Source organism: Alligator mississippiensis, chromosome 4, assembly GCF_030867095.1.
Source record: "Alligator mississippiensis isolate rAllMis1 chromosome 4, rAllMis1, whole genome shotgun sequence".
Taxonomy (NCBI): Eukaryota; Metazoa; Chordata; order Crocodylia; family Alligatoridae; genus Alligator; species Alligator mississippiensis.
Window position 1 is genome coordinate 31,515,775 of NC_081827.1, and position 20,681 is coordinate 31,536,455.

At 39.4% G+C, this 20,681-nt stretch overlaps 1 protein-coding gene across 2 annotated transcripts in view; it reads left to right on the forward strand.

The window, feature by feature from the left end:
- TBC1D22A (TBC1 domain family member 22A) overlaps nt 1-16,829 on the forward strand; it is a 432,230-nt gene extending 415,401 nt beyond the window's left edge. For both annotated transcript variants that reach the window (XM_019487417.2, XM_014606499.3), the window contains one exon: nt 13,565-16,829. In XM_019487417.2, coding sequence (XP_019342962.1) covers nt 13,565-13,693 — 129 coding nt within the window. In that variant the 3' untranslated portion in view covers nt 13,694-16,829. The remainder of the gene's footprint in view (nt 1-13,564) is intronic.
- Nucleotides 16,830-20,681: the final 3,852 nt, after the last annotated feature.

Below are 20,681 nucleotides of genomic sequence, written 5' to 3' on the forward strand. Positions count from 1 at the left end.
TTTACAAGCTTACTTTCTTCCTTTGAATATGACTGTATTGCTAAATGTTTCAAATGTAGTTTTCTTTTAGTTAATTGGCATGATTCCTCTGGAAAGCAGACACTTTTATTTCCTATTCTAAATTTTGACCCTTCCTCTACAGAACAATTCTGAGAGAAAATATTTCTATCCAACTTAACAGCATAGAGGGACATGCAAAGAGCAGCCCAAGATAGACAGGGAGAGCAGAACCTTGCTTGTGCCTTGGTTTGACAGCACAGCAGGCATTCATATTTAGATACTATGGCGTTTCTCTAATCTCATATCCTTTTTAATCTCCTTCAAGTTCTGCATTTCAAACTGGAAATTGAGATGCATTTGGCTCCTTGCAAATTTTTATATTTCCTCGACTCAACAATACTTTTGTGTCCCCAATGGTCTAGTTTTTTTGTTAAAGGAAACTGATAGTAAAAAATTGAGTGGATGCATGCTTTTCAAATTTAAATGTTTATAAGTTATAAATCAATAAACTAATTGCCTCCAACCTAGCTTTAAATACAGAAATAAAGTAAGGATTCTACCTTCATTAATTTAGTCATCTATATGAGAGATTTTTAATTAGAGCATATAGGCAAAAATGAACTTCCCTCAATGCAGACATAACTCAAAAACATCTGAATCAGTTTTTGATAGAACCCAAAAATTGTCCACTCTGAGCAGCTAAAGGAAGGGGATTATAAGGGAACCTGAAAATGACTCTTACCTAATCTATGTGCTACTTTTTGCTGTAAACTGTTTCATATTCACATGCACATGTGTGTGTGTGTGTGTGTGTGTGTGTGTGTGTGTGTGTGTGTGTGCGCGCATGTTGTGGTTGTATACAATGTATTAGAACTAATGTGTTAAGTTATTCTGGTAGTAATGCATTTCTTCCTGAGCTTCTTACAGTTTTGTTCTGAACAAGTTGTTAGCTTTGTAACAGCTTGGATTATTTAATAAAGCAGTGCTAGTGGTTATATTTTAAACTAGAATTATATCTGCTAAACATATTGTATAATACTGCAAAACTTGTGTCAGTAATTTGCCTTTTTTCTCTCTCTCCAACAGTTCCTTGCATATTAAAAAGTTGCCCTGGAACCTTTATTACATAGCATTTACTTCTGAAGAATTAATATTATAGATTCATAGATGCTTGGGTTGGAAGGGACCTCAACAGATCATTGAGTTCGGCCCCCTGCCTTGTCAGGAAAGAGTGCTGGGGACAGATGACCCCAGCCAGATACCTATTCAGCCTTCTTTTAAAGACTCCCAAGGTAGGGGAGAGCCACCACCTTCCTTGGAAGCCCATTCCAAATTTTGGCCACCCTTACCGTGAAGAAGTTTTTCCTGATATCTAGCCTAAATCTGCTCTCTGTCAGTTTGTGACCATTGTTCCTTGTTACCCCAAGAGGTGCCCTGGTGAACAGAGCATCTCTGATCCCTTTCTGCGTTCCTGTAATGGATTTGTAGGCAGCCACAAGATCACCTCTCAGCCTTCTCTTGCGGAGGCTGAAGAGGTCCGGGTCCTTTAGTCTCTCCTCATAGGGCTTTTCCTGTAAGCCCGTAACCATACGAGTGGCCCTCCTCTGGACCCTTTCGAGTCCATCAACATCCTTCTTGAAGTACAGAGCCCAAAACTGGACACAGTACTCCAACTGCGGTCTGACCAATGCAGCGTAGAGAGGAAGTATCACCTCCTTGGATCTATTTTTCATGCATCTGCTGATGCATGATAAAGTGTGGTTATCTTTGCTGATGATTTTGTCACATTGACGATTCATGTTCATCTTGGAATTCTCTGTGACTCAGAGATCCCTTTCCGCTTCTGTGCTGCTGAGAGGGTCACTTCCCAGCCAGTAAGTGTGCTGGTTATTTTTGCACCCTAGGTGCAGCACTCTGCACTTGTTCTTGTTGTACTGCATTCTGTTGTACTTTTCTAACCTATCCAGGTCTGTCTGCAATTGTTCCCTACCCTCTGGAGTGTGCACTTCACCACACAATTTATTATTGTCCACAAACTTGGACAGGGTACACTTCACACCCATATCCAAGTCACTGTCTCAGCCAAAATTTAATTGTGACCCAGCTCTGGCTGGGGAATGTATGAACTCTGTTTAAGGCCCCAGTTCTTTAAATGTCCACTGAGTGATAGTTTGTCAATAAAATCATGCATGAAACAACAGGGAAGAATGAAACAGGCCTTCATCAAGGCTGCCCGAATGGGTGAGCTACGCATCTCCTCAGGATCTATGTAGAGGAGTAGGGGCACTAGGCTGCCCTCACTGAGGGTATGAATAAGTAATTATAGGATCTGATTTAGGTTTAGGTGTACAGACATTACTAGAATGAATTGGCCCATTTTAGATTGGATTAACCTAGGTGGATATACAATTAATTCATCTCGTGAAGTGAACTAACTTTAGATCGGGTGTGTCATTTTTAAAGTAATGTAAGCCTTGTAAACATTTGCACATAGAGGCATTTATACTGACCTAACTTTGGCTCTGTCTAGAAATAGACATCACTGAATGGAGCAGACCAGCTGTGCTGTGCTATATCGCAGCAGAACTGATCATCTTCACTGGACCAAACACATATTGCCTCTTGTCCCACCCTTGATGTGATCTTCCTACATTACCCACTGCCTCAGACTGAGAGTCTGAAGCAACAGGGAAAAGTCAGTTTTCCCTGCTCCTCCAGACCCGCAGCACTGGTCTGGGCCAGCAGGGAAAGCTCCGCAAGGTAATAGATGTCTGCCACAATAAAGTGGCAGGGTCTGTTGCTACCTTTTCTTGTCACTGATTTTCCTGTTGTGTGGGCATGGACACCTATTTGCTCAGGATTGGTGCCATCTTAAGATTTTTTTAAAACAGCACGAAAAAAACTTCAGACAACTTCTGTTTCCATGTGCCTCCCAGGATGAGAGACTGGGCACCTGAGGAGAACTGTACTTTTTGGGCTAGCATCGAAAAAGGCTTATCTTGTAAAGTGGAATAGGATCTGGACCTTAAATACCTGAATTGATTCTTTAGATATGCAAAAAAATAACGTATCCCAGTAGTCATAGCAGGTAACTTTGTGCCCCGTTTTAGTACATGTCAGGAAGATAAGTGTCCCATGGTTGTTAGCTGTGTCCATGTGCAAGATCAAGGTTCTTAATAATTATATCTGGCAAATATCACTTACAAACAATCTTTATTAATGTCAGGTCCTGTGTTATTACTGCACTGAGTTAAATGGGGACTTCACTCTTTGGGAGAATTTTTGTTTACATAGTTTTTAAACCTCAGTTCATTTGCCATCATTTTGATTTCATAATTCTTCTTGCCATATTGAATGTTGTTAATATTTACTAATTACCTCAGTTATTGAATCTGTGATAGTGTTTCTTGGCTGCAATTGACTGTGATTATTTGTAACAGAAACAAGAAGAAAGAAAGCTAGAAGTAGGAAGTGAAAGTTATATTTGGAGTCATCAAGCCTAGTCCCTTAAAATGTCAGACAACCACAAAATGGATGTTAAGTTCAAAAGGGTCCACCAGAACCTTCACTTTTACTTTTCATACACATCCCAAGCCACAAAGCATGCCTTAACATAGGATAATCAATTTAGGATCTTTAGAACAAAAATCCACTAGTGTCAGAAAATACAACATACCACAAGAAGAAGGTAAAAGAGAGATGCTACTTCTAGTAATTTAATAGAATATACAACAAAGACAGAATTTTGATATAATTCCTGAACATTGAGCAGTTTGTATATCTTACCTGCATCAAAACAGTTCATGAAGCATGATGAACAGTCTTCCTTTTCTAGATTCTCTAAAAACACAATCCTCTAACAGATTGTACCTTTGTGCCACCCTCAGTTTTCTCCTCTATGACAGCCGAGAATGTGAGTTCCCTATGGTCTGCCATTCTTCCTTTGATCTTGAATTTTTTTCACCTCAGGAGGTAACCCAGGAGACCGTCCTATTTTTATGGAGAGTCAAAATCACTTCAGATTCTTTGGGGCTTCGTGTTCTTGCCAAGCAGAAGGGTTGTTTATTCCCCAAATAAGTGTGAATTCAATACTCACTGAGTTTATAAGAGTGCAGCAGGGAGGAAGGAACTGGTGGCTTTGCTGTAATTTATTAGAAACATGGGAACTGTATATGGCCAACACTGCGTGCTTTTAAAAATCCAAGCTGTGTTATAGTTTTGGGTGTTTTCTGTGAGAGATTTTCTTTCACTTTACCCTTTCATAAATAGACATATTTGTTCTTGTACCTTGGTGTTTGCGCGAAACCCTCTACTTCCCAGTCTTCATTGTATGGAATACCTAAGGTATTGCATGTACCAAGGAAATATTATTTAATTATCGAAGGCAGTTGGCAAGTTTTTTAAAAGCAAACTCTGCATATATTATAGCTGCTAAACTTCAATAGATGTTTGTAACAGTTTTTCTTTGTTAAATTATAAAGCTAAATTAAATGTGTATTTAGGAAGTACTATGTTAAGCTTTATGCAATAAAAATAACAGACATAAAATGAATGAAGTTGTATGATGCATTGATTTATGTTTGTCTGGGAATGAAAGTGTTGAATTACAAGTGAGCCCGACAAATGGAGAGAATATTTAATTATCTCAGATATTGTGGAGTAAATACATCCATATTATAACAGGAATCCCTTACAGGGGACACTTGGATATCCCAGAATTTTTTCCACTATCGTGTTTTTTTATATTTCCCTAGCAATTATGGAATTTTATGTTTCGGAACTAATCTAAACCCTAATAATGTCAGGAAGGACACCTAGGGTGTGTCCGGATGAGCGCACATGTGCCTCTTGCAGTGTCTCGAGCCCTTTTGAGATGCTGCAAGAGGCACATGCAGGAACAAAAAAATGTTCGCAGCGTGGGGGCAAAATTAGACCCCTGGATATTCAGGGGTCAAACAATACCCTGGGGGGAAAAAAGCAGGGCAGGGCACAGTCCCAGACCATGCCCTGAGGCAACCAGAGGCTCGGTCCTCCACAGAGATGCTCTGGTAGCCTGCCAGAGATCTCTGTGGTTGGCCCTTTCCCTGGTGCTGAAGCACGCTGCCTGCCCATGCAGGGCTGGCAGTTATGCAAGCTGCAGGGACCTGGACCCAGCTTTGTGCCAGGCAAGCAGGGGGTTGGGGGTAGAAGAGGGGGGATGGGACCATGGGGGTGGCCCTGCCCAGCTCCCCGTTTGTTTCTCCCATCTCCCCGTTCATTCCCCCCGCCCTCTGTTCGCTCCCCCCCACCCCCTGTTCATTCCCCCAGCTCCCCACTCACTCTCTCAGCCCCCACACTTGCCAGCAGTAGCAGAGAATAAGCAGGAGACTGGAGACAGCAGGGGAACATCTCCAGCTCATCTCCAGGGGCTTGTCTCCAGCCTCCTGCTCATTCTCCTGCTCATCTCCAGCCTTGAAAGCCTGGAGATGAGCAGGAGAATGAGCAGGAAGCTGGAGACAAGCCCCTGGAGATGAGCTGAAGAAGTTCCCCTGCTGTCTCCAGCCTCCTGCTTGTTCCCCTGCTTGGCTCATGTCTTCTACTCATTCCCCTGCTTGGCTCCTGCCTTCCAAGGCTGGAGACCAGCAGGAGTCTGGAGACAGCAGGGGAATGTCTCCAGCTCATCTCCAGGGGCTCATCTCCAGCCTCCTGCTCATTTTCCTGTTCATCTCCAGCCTCCCAAGGCAGGGAGATCTGGGAGGTGCCAGCCAGGGTTTTTTTGTGCCAAGTGGCACAATTGGCTCCACAACAAAGTGCATGTCCGGGCACATGTGCTGAAGCAAAAAGCCCCAACTCAAATTTGCACCACTTATGCTTGAGCTGCTGCAAGCATACATGCTTGGATGTGTGGATGCACCCCTGAAGTTCATAAGCTATATCAATGGCTTAATGTTAGGTTTACCAATTACAGCAGTGATCAGCGCATTACAGAAGCAGGCAAAACAAGGAAGTGTTTCTGCTTTGTATAAGGGAGCTTCATAAGTATTAAGGGAACTAGTGGGAGCTAGCATATCTTCCCAACCAAGTAGTCATCCATATTTCTTTTCACTGGAGTCCAAAAAGGTTGAAAACTACTGCTCTACATTCTAGTAGAAAATGGTCACTAGGATATCCACTCCACTTTTCTTGACAATCATATGGCTGGGGATTTAAATTTCATGGGGCCCGTGTTCTCTCCTTCCTTACCCAAGTTCCATTCCAGTGTCGGCCACAATGAGATATCTGTGGCCAGTGCAATCTCTACCTTCTCTCCCTTGCTGACTAAAGCAGCCCTCTGTCTTTTGTGTCTAGGGGCACTTTTACACATGCTCTGGGGGTAGGGAGGCGGTGCTTTAATTAGAGCAGCTCAGAGAGCCACTCTAAAGTGCTACTGCATTTCCTGTATCAGCGTCCCTGCACTTAAAAATGGTGGTGGGGGTATTTGAACTCAACTGAAGCTCAACAAGTTTTAGTTCAGGCACCCCCGCCGCCATTTTTAAGTGCAGGGACACTGATACACAAGATTCAGGAGGAAACTTAGAGGGCGGCAATTGCCCTGAGTGCAAATTGGGACCACCAGCTGAACCATTGCCTATCCAGCCTGCCAAGATAAAAGTTTGCATACCACTGTTTGTAGACATTTTACTCATGCAATTAAGAGGTGTATTGAACATCTTTTTTAATTTAAAAAAAAAAAAAGTTTTTTTTTCCCACAAGCCAGTTATCAAGATATCTTTTAAGTTTCATCTTGGAACAGCTCTCTAGCTATGAATTAGTAATGCGTAAGAAAGAGGGCTTTCCAATAAAACATTGACAAGTCTGTGACTGTAGCTGTGTGCATTTCTTCACATGACAAGATACTACATAGTCCCGTGCAATACTAAAACCCATCTGTCCAAACCTATGCAGCATTGTCCAACACCTGCTGAAACATTTGGAAGAAACCACGGAAGCAAAACCACAGGAGAATCTAAAAATAAAAAAGAAAGCATGCACAGAAGAATGATTAAAGTTATTATGATAAATAGTATTTTTTAAATGGGAAGCTAGCTTATTTTCCTAGTTTTGAAAAAGCTTAAATTAAAAGCTTTTGTACAATTACATTTCTACTAATCAGGGAAACAGTAAATATTAACCACGAGATTGAAGCTTGATTAATATTTACTAGGAAACAAGGTTTTACCACCTTTCCGCTTCTGATGTGCTTAAAAAAGTTATTCATCCAGTATCATTATTTTGCCACAGCCACCCTACCACATTTGTATTATAATTCATCCTGCAGATGCATAAACTTTTGCCAGCAGACTGTATCAAATCTTCTTGGTATAATTTAATGTCCGCTAGTATTTCATCTTCCCTATTACACATATATACTTAGCAAGGAGAGACATTTCTTTCTGAAAAATAAAACCCAGCAGATTCAAAACTATAAAGAATAAACACTAATTTATTTTGTATAGTGTGTTGCAACACACGATAATTTTTTGGAAATACAAAGACCTTTTGGTTTTAAGTGACTTAATTTCCAGTAACTATTCTATTGATAGAATTAGAACGTTGGGTAAAGTTCTTCACTTTTGTCTTTGGTAAATGATTTAGATAGAACTGTGGGCTAATTGAGAGATTTTCCAGCCTGTACAAAAATACTTATATGGCACTGAATAAGTGACACTCGCAAAAATGTTTTACAAACTCAAGTGTTTAGATTCAGCATAACTTCTTTATTTAAAATATATCCTTCAGCAGTTCGGCACCAAAGAAACTTACACTTGAGACAAATATTTTATTCTTCATGATAGACATCATGATTCATTCCATTTTCAAAAACAGTATGCATTTAACCTGAATGTGGATGAAAAATCGAATTAAACCAATTAGCCTAGCTATCTATTTTGTACATAGAGCCAACTGTTATGTACTTTATCTATTAAGGAAAATAAAAAAGAATCATAAGCAAAATTAATCTGTTTTATCTGAGTCACTCTTAATTTGCCCATCTTTACTCTTTGGTAATTGTATATTGCTAAATAGAGGGGGTGGGGTATCAAAAGGCTTTGGGATATTCTAATTTTAGGATGTTTTACATCCAGACAACAAACACTCCACTAACATATCTGGCATTTTAAAAATGGATTTTTGAGGAAATGTTAAGTCTACTTTTTTATTTTTAACAAGCTGTAAGGTTTATTTTTATCCAGGCCTATTTTGGAGCCCTGATAAGCAACAGTTCAGAGTAAGCCAAGCCTCATCTTTAGTAAATTATTTAAGCAAATTGTCTTGGTGATTGCCAGTTACTTCATTTGGATTTATCATGCATATTTACCAATCAGTACCAATCTTAGTTTGTTGAATAGGGGTCTGTCAGTTTTCCCTTCCAGTTGAATGCCAAAATTCCCATATACTTCAGTAAAAATGGGATTAAACCTTCAGTGAGTTACTGCTCTATAGGTTTAGATCTTCAGCTCTGATGAAAATCATGTGTTTGGAAGTAAATGTAGTAGCTACTCAGTTTGTTGGGGTTTTTTTTATAAAGAGTCCTATTTCTGAATTCGGCAGCATATTAAAATTAGTATGGAGAGTGAAGCAAAGATGAGCTTTCATGGTATAGTTTTGCGTAGCTTTGAGCCTGGAATTCCCAAGTACAAATTCCAGCTCATTTGCTAACATATTCTTTGGCTTAAAAAATAATTCTCATAACTAATCTATGTAAGTTTTCTCTTACATAAAAGTAAAACAGCCCCACAAACTTATATTTTTTGTGTAAAAAGTGTATTGCGATTATCAGTAAGTTGATAGATCTATAGTGTTATGAAAATGTGAATACTGTATACTGCATACTAGCTATTAAGGAATTACTGATGGTAGTTTTACTCTTTGTAATCACTGTGCAGTCAGCAAGGACTTCCAAATATCCACCAACAAGTTTTAAAGTTGTTTAAACAGTGATGTTAGTTTGTGGTTATTTCCTAATATTCATAACGCAGTATGATCTTATTACTTTAAAGCTGTGTGTATGAGGAGGATCCATTATTATACCTTGAAACCTTGAAGAAGCATTTTCTCAGTGAAATTTTTAACACCACATTATTGCTTGAAAAATGTGAATGCAGATTTAAGAAGGCTCTATTTCTTTAAGATCTTGAAAAATATGTTGGTTTAACATTAATTTTATAATTATTATGTTTTGAACATCATAACTTTAAGAGGGATATTCTACTATGCCAGGTTGCTACTCATGTGACTGAGCTTGTTAATCTAGGGTTTGTTGATGACACAGTAAAATTTTAAAACTGCTAATTCCACAAAACTATCTCTGACTACTTGAATGTAGTGATTGTAACTTAGCACACTGTTCTGAATAAATTTGTTGTGGATTATACCACTCAAATCTTTTTTGAAGTATGTATTTAAATTATCACCCATTTAAACAGGCTTCCTGCTATGCAGTGTTAATTTATTCATTACAGTTAGTAACATAGCTGTCAAACAAGCAGAAAGTAATCAAGTGGGGAGGTGGGGGAAGGATTTCTGTGTGGCTCTGGCAACCATGTAACACCTTCATGCCTATTATTGATACAGCACATTTTAAAGACATTTTTAAGTATTGCTGCTCCTCATTTATGGTTATGCTTGTCAGATTTATAACACTGTTTGGCTTACATTTTCTTTTCTCCTTCTTACAAACAGTATTCTGTATAACAAGTGTTATATCTTAGCCTACCAGGAAGTATTTAAAGTCAAAATAACTCTCTTGTGGAAAAAATATGAGAAAGAGAGAGAGAAGCCATATTCCTTCCCCTTCCTTGGTCTCTTGCACCTGAATCAGGAAACATGCTCCACCTTTTCTGTATCTAGTTCCTCTTCTTAAAAGCAACTACAAGTCACCAAGCAGAGTGGAAAATAAGATCATTACATTCCCAAAAGAATTATTTAACTGTTGACCTTCCTCTGATTTCTTTTAAGGCCACATCTGGCCATTTGCTGTCCAGAATGATCCCCAGCAATGAGATGAGTATTCACACAAAAGTGTGTGTGTGTGTGTGTGTGTAAATGTGACTGCATGCATATGCATACTGATCTCTGCTGGAATTCATTTTGGAAAGGCAGTGCCCTTAAACATGTTATAATCAGGGTTGGTAAAACTACCCACAATTGAATGCCTCACACTTTCCATTATAGCAGGGTTTCTCACCCTTTTTCTTCTGGAGTCCCCCCACCCCCTCCAGCATACTATAAAAATTCCACGACCCACCTGTGTCACAACTGCTGCCTGGCCCCACTTACCTGAGCAGCAGCAGTGTGGACCGTCACCCATCTACCCACAGCACTGCTTGCAAGATGGAGGCTGGGAAGGGAAGGCCCACTCACGCCCCTTCTTCAGGCCACAGACCCCCAGCTGAGAACCACTGCATTATAGAATCCTACATTCAGTTACTTATATATATGTATATTTTAAATGTAACCTTTTGGCTTGAAATTTCCATGTCAACTTCTGTCTCGGACTGAATTGGGGCGGGTAGGGGTAGAAGTTTTATCCAAGCCTGTTTAGCAATTTCCAAAAATGAAACAAGGGAAAATGCATTATTTTGCCCATGTTAGAAGTTCTGGTGACCAATCCTTTGAGTTCTAGCATCCCATGTTTTGGCCCAGGGACTTGAAATGTGGCAGGGAGAGGCCCTTGTGTCAGGAACATACTTTTTGTTATCCCTGTAAAATTCATCAAAGACTTGCTTGACCAATTAATAAGCTTTTGAAAAGTTATAATTTGCACAGTAGAGACTTTGTTACACCTAATTTCCCAGACTGTCCACATTTAGGTGCGTTTTGCATGGGCCTACTCAGGCTTCACCTTAAATTGTAGCTCTGGGCTGCTACAAGCCATGCTAGGTCTGGGTCTGGGCCTCTGAACTTGGCAACAGGGAGCCTCACTCCTGTGCTCTCCAGCACATCCTGGAATTTTCTTTGGTTCCGCCACTCCTCAACCAATGCTTTGAAACCAACTAGCAGTGGATCTTAACGCTTCTAGTGCTGATCCATTGTGAAGACTTACTGTTTTTAACTCAAATGGCAGAAGATTGTGGGGTGGATCTATAGGCTCCAAACCTGCTGATGAACTTTGAGGGTAGCAGTCTGATGCCACATGATGAAATTGTCGGGGAGGATGGAGAGGAAAGTTTCTTTTAATAGTGAATTATTTTGAAACAAAAAGATTGTGTATATGCATGTGTGCGCACACAACATTTACTTAAAAGAATGTTAACGTTGTGAAGTCCAGCATGCAAAGTTAAGAAGTGCCAGAATGAATATTGGTTGTGTATCCTGAATTACTCCTTTTGAATTTGTATTGCAGGGTCCAATTATATGATCTCATACTAGTGGTTTTTTCTAGTGGACAACTTCCTCATTCGATGCCCATAATTTATGGTATTCTTTTAAAAACCAGTTGTTCAGTGTGTTTTTTCTCTCTGTTGTGGAATGCACAACACCACCTTATTTACTACACCGTACTCAAACCGTACTCTGAAGCCAGAATTCTCTCATTTCCTCCTTGTTCCTCATAGTTCATTTTCTTGTTGGCTTTTCTCTGGTGCTCATCACTAACTATCCAAGAGCTTCATAATTGCTCATTTTTTTTCACAACACTCTTGTATCACCACGTTCCAGATGGAGGATTGAGGCAAAGAGAAATTAAGGTCAAAAGTATCTGCTAATTTTAAATAACCAATTGGAGACTCCTAAGACCTGTTTTGTCAGAGTGCCTAGCATTATAATATAGCACTTTGTGTTCAAAGTACAATTCCTATTGATTTTGTCTGCAGTTGTGAGTGCTCAGCACTTCTGCAGATCAGACCCCAGGGTCTCAAGTCAGGCACTCAGGAAATGAGGAATGTACAATTAGTGGCCACTTAAGTGATTTGGATAAAGTGATTTTGCTAACATCACAAAGAAGGTCTGTGGCACAGGTGGGGATATAAACCAGAATTCAACCACCTTAATTGCGAAACTGGCCCTTATACTCCTAAAATCATCAGTTGTACCTTATTCACAACACATCCTCCCACTTTTTCAACCAGTTAAACTGAAGGCCTTTTTCTTTTGTAACCCTAATTCAACCCAGAGCAGAACAACTGTATTTTTCAACAAGTACATAAACTCATAATACTGATACACAATACTATATTTACCTGAATGCAAGATTACTTCAAATTTAAGATGACCCCCCCAATATTTATATTCTATATATGAAAAATCAATTTGTTTTACATTTCCATGTATAAAATCTAATTATTGGACAGTTGTCTTAAATTCATGTGGACAGTCTGGGAAAGCAGCATGGGGCAAGGGGCCAGATACCTTCCTTTTGCCCTCCCTGCCTGCCCCCATACATGTGCCTGTCCTTCATTTGTCTAGTGCATAAATCAGATGATGGATGGTTTAAAATCTAGCTTTTTCTTTTTCTCTTGTGTGTGTCTTACAATGTGAAAAGACCAACTAGATAGAATTTTAATTTCCAGCATGTCAAGTGTCTCCAAACTGGGCACCTTTCTTCACTCTCCTTGTCATCCTGGGTTACTAAATTAGATTCTGAAATTGTGTATGCAGAATTGTCAGTAAGTTACTATAATTATAGAGCATTACATCGCAAACAGAAATGAAATCAGTTAAAAAATAAAATTAATAGTATTTGTTTTATAACATTTTAAGGGTTGAGTTTAGTGTTATTATAAAGCAAAGGGAAGTAAAGATTTGAAAGAATTGAGTTGAAATTTGCAACAGTTGAATAAATATTAAGAACTGTGGATAGCTCAGCAAATTTACAGTAACCTAATAAAATAGCTGGGTGTGAGAATAGTTATATGTTAAGGCAATGGAATAGGACTCCAGAGATCCAAATTTAATATAATTTCCAGTTCTACCAGTGACTGACTGCTGTTTGGTTTTAAATCTCCAGTCTGTAAAAATAAGAATGATGATACCCCCTTCCTAAATAGCTGCTTTAGCAATTTAGTTCTATAATGTTTCCTTGCATGTCACAATGGAGTCCTCATCCATGTAGGGCAGGGGTGTCAAAGAGATGGCGTTTGGGCTGGTTCCATTCTATGGAGCCATTTCATCCAGCCCACAAAGCTGTTGGAGGTAGCCAGGAATTTGGGGTTGAGTGAGCGGGCCAGGACCTGCCACAGAATTCCTAGCTATGGAACCCCATTGAGGATGCATCAGTGATGACTGAGTTAACTTCCATGCTGCCACCACTTGCTTTGCCCCCACTTGCCTCATAGCTGCTAAACCCCACAGGCTGATCTAGCCTGGGGTCTTGGATGAGTTTGATACCCTTCATGTAGGGAATATCTACAATACAAATAAATGTAATAATAGATTGTTAGATTGCAAACTTAAACTACTGTAGGAAAAGTACTTAACATAATGGGTTCTTAGACGTGTCTCTGGCCTTGAGGTAGCACACAAATGGAAATAAATAAGAAACTCAACATGCTACAGTTGTATTGGAAAATAATTTATTCATATTTCCTTTTTTTCCCACCTCTAGGAATTGCTGATATTTCTACAGAATTTGCCCACAATGCACTGGGGAGATGAAGATATTAGTGTTCTTCTAGCAGAAGCCTACAGACTGAAGTTTGCTTTTGCAGATGCCCCCAATCATTATAAAAAATGAGTGTAGGAAATCAGAAGCTCTAAGTTCAATTTGTTCCGCAGTATTATGGCTTTCATTATTCTGGTTTGCACTTTCATACAATTACTAATACTTGCATTTGAAAACAAAAAGATACCTTTAGGATTCTCTGAGAATTTACACAATGAGAACGAAATACCAAAGAAATGGACAGAGCAGGATACGAAGCATTGTAGAACTGGAAAAATGAACTTCCATGCTCAATGCACAAAAATGAAATAAGTTCAATTTGTTTTGTAGCATTTTGTCTTTTTTTTCTTTAGCAATTAAGACATTTATTGTATGAATGTGGAAAATATGTTATGTTCTTTTGTTTAGTGACTGTTATGCAACTGTGAGCTTTAAAGTCTCTTATGGGGAATATTGTGAGATAGTATAATTATTCCTATGTAACCCATACTAGTCTTTGGTATCTTTACTAGCCAATATTTGTCTATAAAATAAATTGTTTAATCTGAGTAGAAAAGAGGGCAAATCATAATTATGAAGGCTGTTTAGGGATGGTAGGCCCCACAATCTTTTTAAGTTTTGAAATTGATATCACATTTACATTTCTTACAGTGAAGCAAATTATGAAAATTCTAATAAAACCACACAGTATATGGCAAGCACTAAACGTTGTCACAGAGGTCTTGTGCCCTCCTTAATCCCTATGCCAAAGAATTAATTGAATCTTAAGGATTCATTCCCAAAACTCAAAAAGAAACTCTCCTTGCAAGCATTACATTTTGAAATATTTCTCAAATGCACTGAATAAATAGGAGATATATTTTTGTTATGGGAAGTTAATGCATAATTTAAAAAGTTAGCTTAATTATTTGTGAGCATGAAAGTTCATTTTAAAGGAATGTCTGTTCTGCGGCTTAGTTTACAAAGCAAAATGTGTTTTAATCTATTTTTTGCCTTATTCTCCTCATCTGACATGTTAAAATGGAGGGAGTGGTGGGCAGGGAGGGAAGGGGGAGAATACATCTGTCCTTCTACTCATCTGTAAAATAACTTTAGTAAACTGTTTTCTAATCATTGTGCAGGGGAAGTAAGAAAAAAGTTCCTGTTAACGTTAATGATAGTTGTATGCCCAAAACACCTCTTGCATCATTGGAGAAATAAAAAATCCCCTATCACTTCCTAGAATTCAGTTAGTGGGTTTTTTTAATTGTTTGTGCTCCCTTAATTTACTGTAAGTGGAATAATTATTTTCAGAACATGCTAAAGGATAAGAATTCTGCCATGATTTTTTGTGTGTATATGAACTCATTTTGATTTTGTGCCTACTTTATTTATAGGTTCCTGAAGTAGTGCTTTGCAAGAGCCAATATACTAGGAGGTCAAAGCTGCTTTTTAACACACTTCCAGAATGAATCATACAGTGTTGGTATCTAAGTATAGAAAGTAGTACTACACTTTTTGTTTTATGTCTTCGAGAGGATTTATGTTAAGATATTATGATAGAAGGTTATTCACAAGCCTTGCAAAATATTTACCCACCCATTTTGGTTTGATTTCTTTTGGAGGTCCTTGGTTTTTGACTAATAGGTATATCAAGATAAATAAAATAACAATAATTCATACCAATTTGTGCTGTTATTTAGGGTTTGTCTTTTTTAAATGTCATGGAACTGCGGATGGATGGGAGGAAACTAACCTGAACAATTCCTAAACCAGAAGGTTTGTTTTCCAAGGTATAGTTGTATTCCATTGAAATCAGTGGAATTGTTCGATTCAGCAGAAGCAGGCTCAGACTACTTGGGTCACTGTGTGCGTGCAGTACATAGTGGATAAGGACATCTTAAATGTAGTCCCAAAATCTTAGTTTAACTTTAATTAATGATTTGATGTTTCATGGTTTCTCATTAAGTTTACAAAGAACTTCTTATTGTGCCTAATGGAATATCTGATAGTAACAAAATACGTGAAGCCTGAAATATATGTGACCATTTGCTATAGTTAAATATAAGTATCTCTAAAAATATCTGTTAATAGAAATGCGTATTGTAACTAACAAAGGAGACAAAGAACATGCAGCATTAAACATATAATGTTTTGTCTTGTTTTGTAATTAACTATTTTATGGAGATGAGGTAATATGTAAAGTTGATCCAAAGTGGTCTGCTGTGTCAGATGCTACTATGTAACATTTATGAGGCTGCATGTATATTTTTAATTTTTTTTCAGAGCGCCCACTTGGCTTGACTGCCACGTCTTCCAAATTCAAATAATACATATCACTTCCAATTAAAGGAAGTGCTATCATGGTCCCAAAAGAGACATGTTGTGTCCATGTCAAAAATGAAAAAAAAAATTAGTACATTGCTTTAAATATATGAGGAGTTTCCTAATGTACTGATTATATATAGTTATATATATAGGATTTTTTTCAGTAAATAGGAGTCCAGCGTATTTTTATGTGAAATTTCCCAATCCTCTAAAATTTAATGTTTAACTTTTAATTGTATAAAGTTAATTATCGTTGCATTTTAATAGTTATGCATCTCAGGTAAAATGCCATTTAAACCAAAACATTACATATAAGGAGAAAATAACTGTCATTTTACATCCATAGACTTATTTTTTCACAATTAAGAATAAAAATATTATGAAAATAGTATGTATTTTCTTATGGATCAGTATTTTTAAACAAACAGGAAGCATCTTGACACATCATTAGTGAGTCCAATCTGTAATTCCATAGAATTGGTATGAAAATACTGAAGTTTGTTTTATCTAAAATGCAGTGTGTTAAATAACGTTATGTAACAAAAATGAAAATAAAAGTGTACAAAATAGAAAAACAGATTTATGATTATAGTATTTGCATAGAAGTGTAAATATTAAATTAATCAAATATGTAAATATACACAGGAGAACACAAGACCCTGATTTTAAAGTCTTACATTCATCTTTAATACATTATAATATATTAGGTTACAATTGTTCTTTGGCTTAATTTCATATGGAAAAGCCCATGGATTTGTATTTAACTTCAGATTCATAAAATAAAATATAAGTAGACAAAGTTTATTTGTATGTTTATGACAGATATTAACACCAGGATCATTGTTTCAGGAGACACTGTAAAGTTGATTAAAGATAATTAAATAAATACATATTTATACCATGATGTGTAGAGTGGAATTTTTTTTTCATCAGAGACAGTCCAAACTGTATCAAGAAATGTTTATAGTACCCTACTTTGTAGAACAAAGCTTCTTCTCTCAAATATACTTCTACAACTTCCTTTACAAGGTATTAAAACTAGTAGCTTACAAAGGTAAGCCTACATAATGACCCATGTGGAGGGAAGCATTAAGACGTTTCTGTGTAGCTAAGAAGTAAAACAGTGAATCTGAGAGTGAGGGACAGATGCAATAAAATGCAGGAGTCAACAAATTTGGAGGTGTGGATCTGCGAGTGTCATAGGGTAAGGGCAACAAGCTTAAAATGGTGAAGTACTGAGAGCCACTGGAAGGATTGATTGTTTTTTAATGTTAAGGGGGAAATGGGATTGGAACAGCAATTTTAGGAACAATCTGTTACAGACCTGACCTGGATGGTATTGAAGGGAAGGTTATGATAATCAAAATAGGAGGTGATGAGAGACCATGCTTGTTGGTTGTCTGAACAGCAAGATGAAGATGGCTCTTATTGTTTGGGGGAAGCACCAAGATTTGGACAGAAATGGGTTGTACAAAGAAAGAGTAAAAGATTCCACAAACAACACAAGTGCTTGAGTTACATTAAAAATTGTGACCAGGGTGGGGGCCTTAGTTTTGAAAGAAACAGGTTCCTATGTCATCTGAGCTCCTTTGAAAATCCCACTGACTAAGTTTAAGTCAATGGTGAGACTTAGAAGCTATCAGAGCAGCAGGGTTCAGTGGAAGGTCAGAAAGGGGTGGAGGGGAAGATGAAAAGAATGAGGAATTAGTACATGAAATACAAACGGAGATGGAATCCTTTGGGTGATTTGGGGTACCTGTGCGAGCAGGCAGGTATTCGATCCGGCTTTGGATCCAGCCACTTTGGATGCCAGCAATCCGATCCAGAACTCCGGATCAGTTTCCTGCTTTGATCCGGCTGAAGCGGCTTTGAAGCTTCGGAGCCACCTCATTATACCATAGGGTATAATGGGGAATCAATGAAATATCTGTAACTTTGTTTTTTGTCTGATTTGGATGAAATTTGCAGAGGTGGTAGCCTCTGCTGAGAGCATGAAGCCTGCCAAGTTTCAAGAAGATTGGTAGAGGGGTTTGGGGGCAACTGCACCCCAAATTTTTGAAAGCAAAACTCATGTCATGTGTATATGTTACAAGATGGGGGTGAAAACTGCAGGGGTGGTGGCCCCTGGTGAGGCCACAAAGCCTGGCAAGTTTCAAGTTGAAAGGTGCAGGGGCTTGGGGGAAACTGCACCTCAAGCTGCTGACAGACAAAACTTGTGACATAGATGACCCAGTGTGTGTTAAGGCGCAGTGGGCTGAAAACTGCAGGGGTGGTAGCCCCTGCTCAGGCCATGAAGCTTGCCAAGTTTCAAGAAGATAGGTGCAGAGGTTTGGGGGAAACTGCACCTCAAGCCGTGGACAAGCAAAACTAGTGACATGGGTGACAGTGTGCGTGTTAAGGTGCAGCAGGGTGAAAACTGCAGGCTTGCTAGCCCCTGCTGTGGCCATGAAGCCTGCCAGCTGTCAAGGAGATAGGTGCAGGGGTTCTGGGGCCCTGCACCTCTAGCTGCTGACAGGCAAAACTCGTGACATGGGTGCTTGTGCAACTGACTGTCTCTTTTTTGGGGCAGTTGATTGTATTGATTTTTTCTCTCCTTAGTCTGTGGTTTTGTAGGTGTTAATCCTTGCTAATTAACTCATTAACAAGTGGGTCACAGAAAAAAAAAGGTTGGGAACCACTTCTTTAGAGTATAACTAAGGGCACCCATCCTATACTGTTTGTTCACACAAGTGGGATACGCAATGTAACAGAAAAGGACTGTCCAAATGCTAGCCTAAGTCAACTTTAAAAGCCCGAGGAAAGGAAAAACATAAAATAAAAATGGATCTTTGCTATACACAAAGAAATATAGCATATTTACTTGCATACCACATGGTTCACATTGTAAGTAGGGAATCTAATTTCCTGCCCAGAGTAGAAGTTCCCCACTTTGATTTCAGCTCACAACAGCTGTTACATTTCTATTCAGGCAGACAGTTGACTATAGGGAGTCAACTGACTAATGGCTCTTTGTACTTCACTCCACACGTGTTGATGATCATTTCTCTTTCATAGATTTCATAGACATTCAGGCTAGAAGGAACCCCGAAGGATCATCTAGTCCAGCCCCCTACCCCAGGGGCAGGAAGTCAGCAGGGATCATAGGATCCCAGCAAGATAAACATCCAAATGTGTCTTGAAGGCCTGCAAAGTGGGTTCTTGAACCACCTCCGGTGGCAGTCTATTCCAAACCTTGGGGACTCAGACAGTAAAGAAGTTCTTCCTTATGTCCAGCCTGAATCAGTCACAGCGGAGTTTGTGACCATTTGATCTCGTCATCGCTTGGGTTGCTCTGGTGAACAGATGTCCCCCCAGATCCTGGTGAACACCCCTGATAAACTTATAGGTGACCACCAGATCACCCCTGAGCCTGCACTTTTCCAGGATAAAGAGTCCCATAACTCTCAGCCTGTCGTCATAAGGTCTGTTTCCCTGACCTCTGATCATGTGCGTGGCTCTTCTGTCAAGCTTCTCCACATTGTTTTTGAATTGTGGAGCCCAAAACTGGACGCAGTACTCCAGCTACAGCCTCATCAAGGATGAGTACAATGGGAGAATGATGTCCCAGGATTTGCTTGAGAAGCATCTATGGATGCAAGCCAGCATTTTGCTCGCTTTACTAGCTGCAGCATCACATTGAAGGCTCATGTTCATCTTGTGGTCAGTCTTGACCCCCCAAGTCCCTTTCATCCATAGTGCTAACCAGCATAGCACTGCCGAGCCTATAAGGATGCTGCAGGTTTTACCTCCCAAGGTGGAGAACCTTGCATTTTTCAGTGTTAAACACCATCAGGATCTCATCCGCCCATTTCTTGAGCCCGTAAAGGTCAGCCTGAATCGCCTTCCTGCCCTCAGGTGTGGATGCTTTACCCCAGAGTTTGGTATCATCAGTGAACTTGGTCAGTCTACTTCTGACTCTTATGTCCACATCATTAATGAAGATGTTGAACAATACAGGTCCAAGGACAGAGCTTTGGGGGACCCCACTGGTCACAGAGCACCATGACAATTTGCCTTCCGTCAACCTTTAATAGCCTTGATGTTCCACTTATCAAGCTACCTTTCCTCTGGCAATTTTTCTGTCTTTTAGGTGTTTCTGGGCTCTCCTCCTATTTCATAGCCTAGCAGAATGTTCTTAGTACTTTTCAAATCGGTAGATCCACCTACAGAAACCAGTCCTAAGCAGCAGCTAAGGCATTGGTTCTCAACCAGGGTGCCATGGCATCCTAGAATGCCAGGTGGAACTGTGTACCGCTGCATTCAGGTTCAACTGTCTAGCATGCCTTTGTTTCTGGGGCAGGATGCCAGATGGACTGGGTAGCAGATGAAGCAGGAGCCCCTCTCAGTATGCCCCATCCTGGAAATAGAGACTTTGGGTTTTGTTCTTCCTGGCCACAACTGGAGCACAAGCCCTGGGTGATGATTATGGGGAGGGCACTGAAATGGAGGTGGGTGGGGGTGCCAGAGTGAGAACAGGGGTTTATGCTCAGTAGGAGTTCACCCAGTGGCTGTTCTCTTCTGCTGGGCAGATGAGCCAAAGACAGGATTCCCCTCTCAGTCTGACTTCTCCCCAATCCTCACTGTGTGGCAACAAGTACTTTGTTAACCCTTCACAGACAATGCTTTTACAATCACAGTCTTTATATAGATTACCAGAACCTGCAAGAAGTTCAGTGGAGTGAGTGAGCCCTGGTGAGGGGTCTCTGCCCCAGGT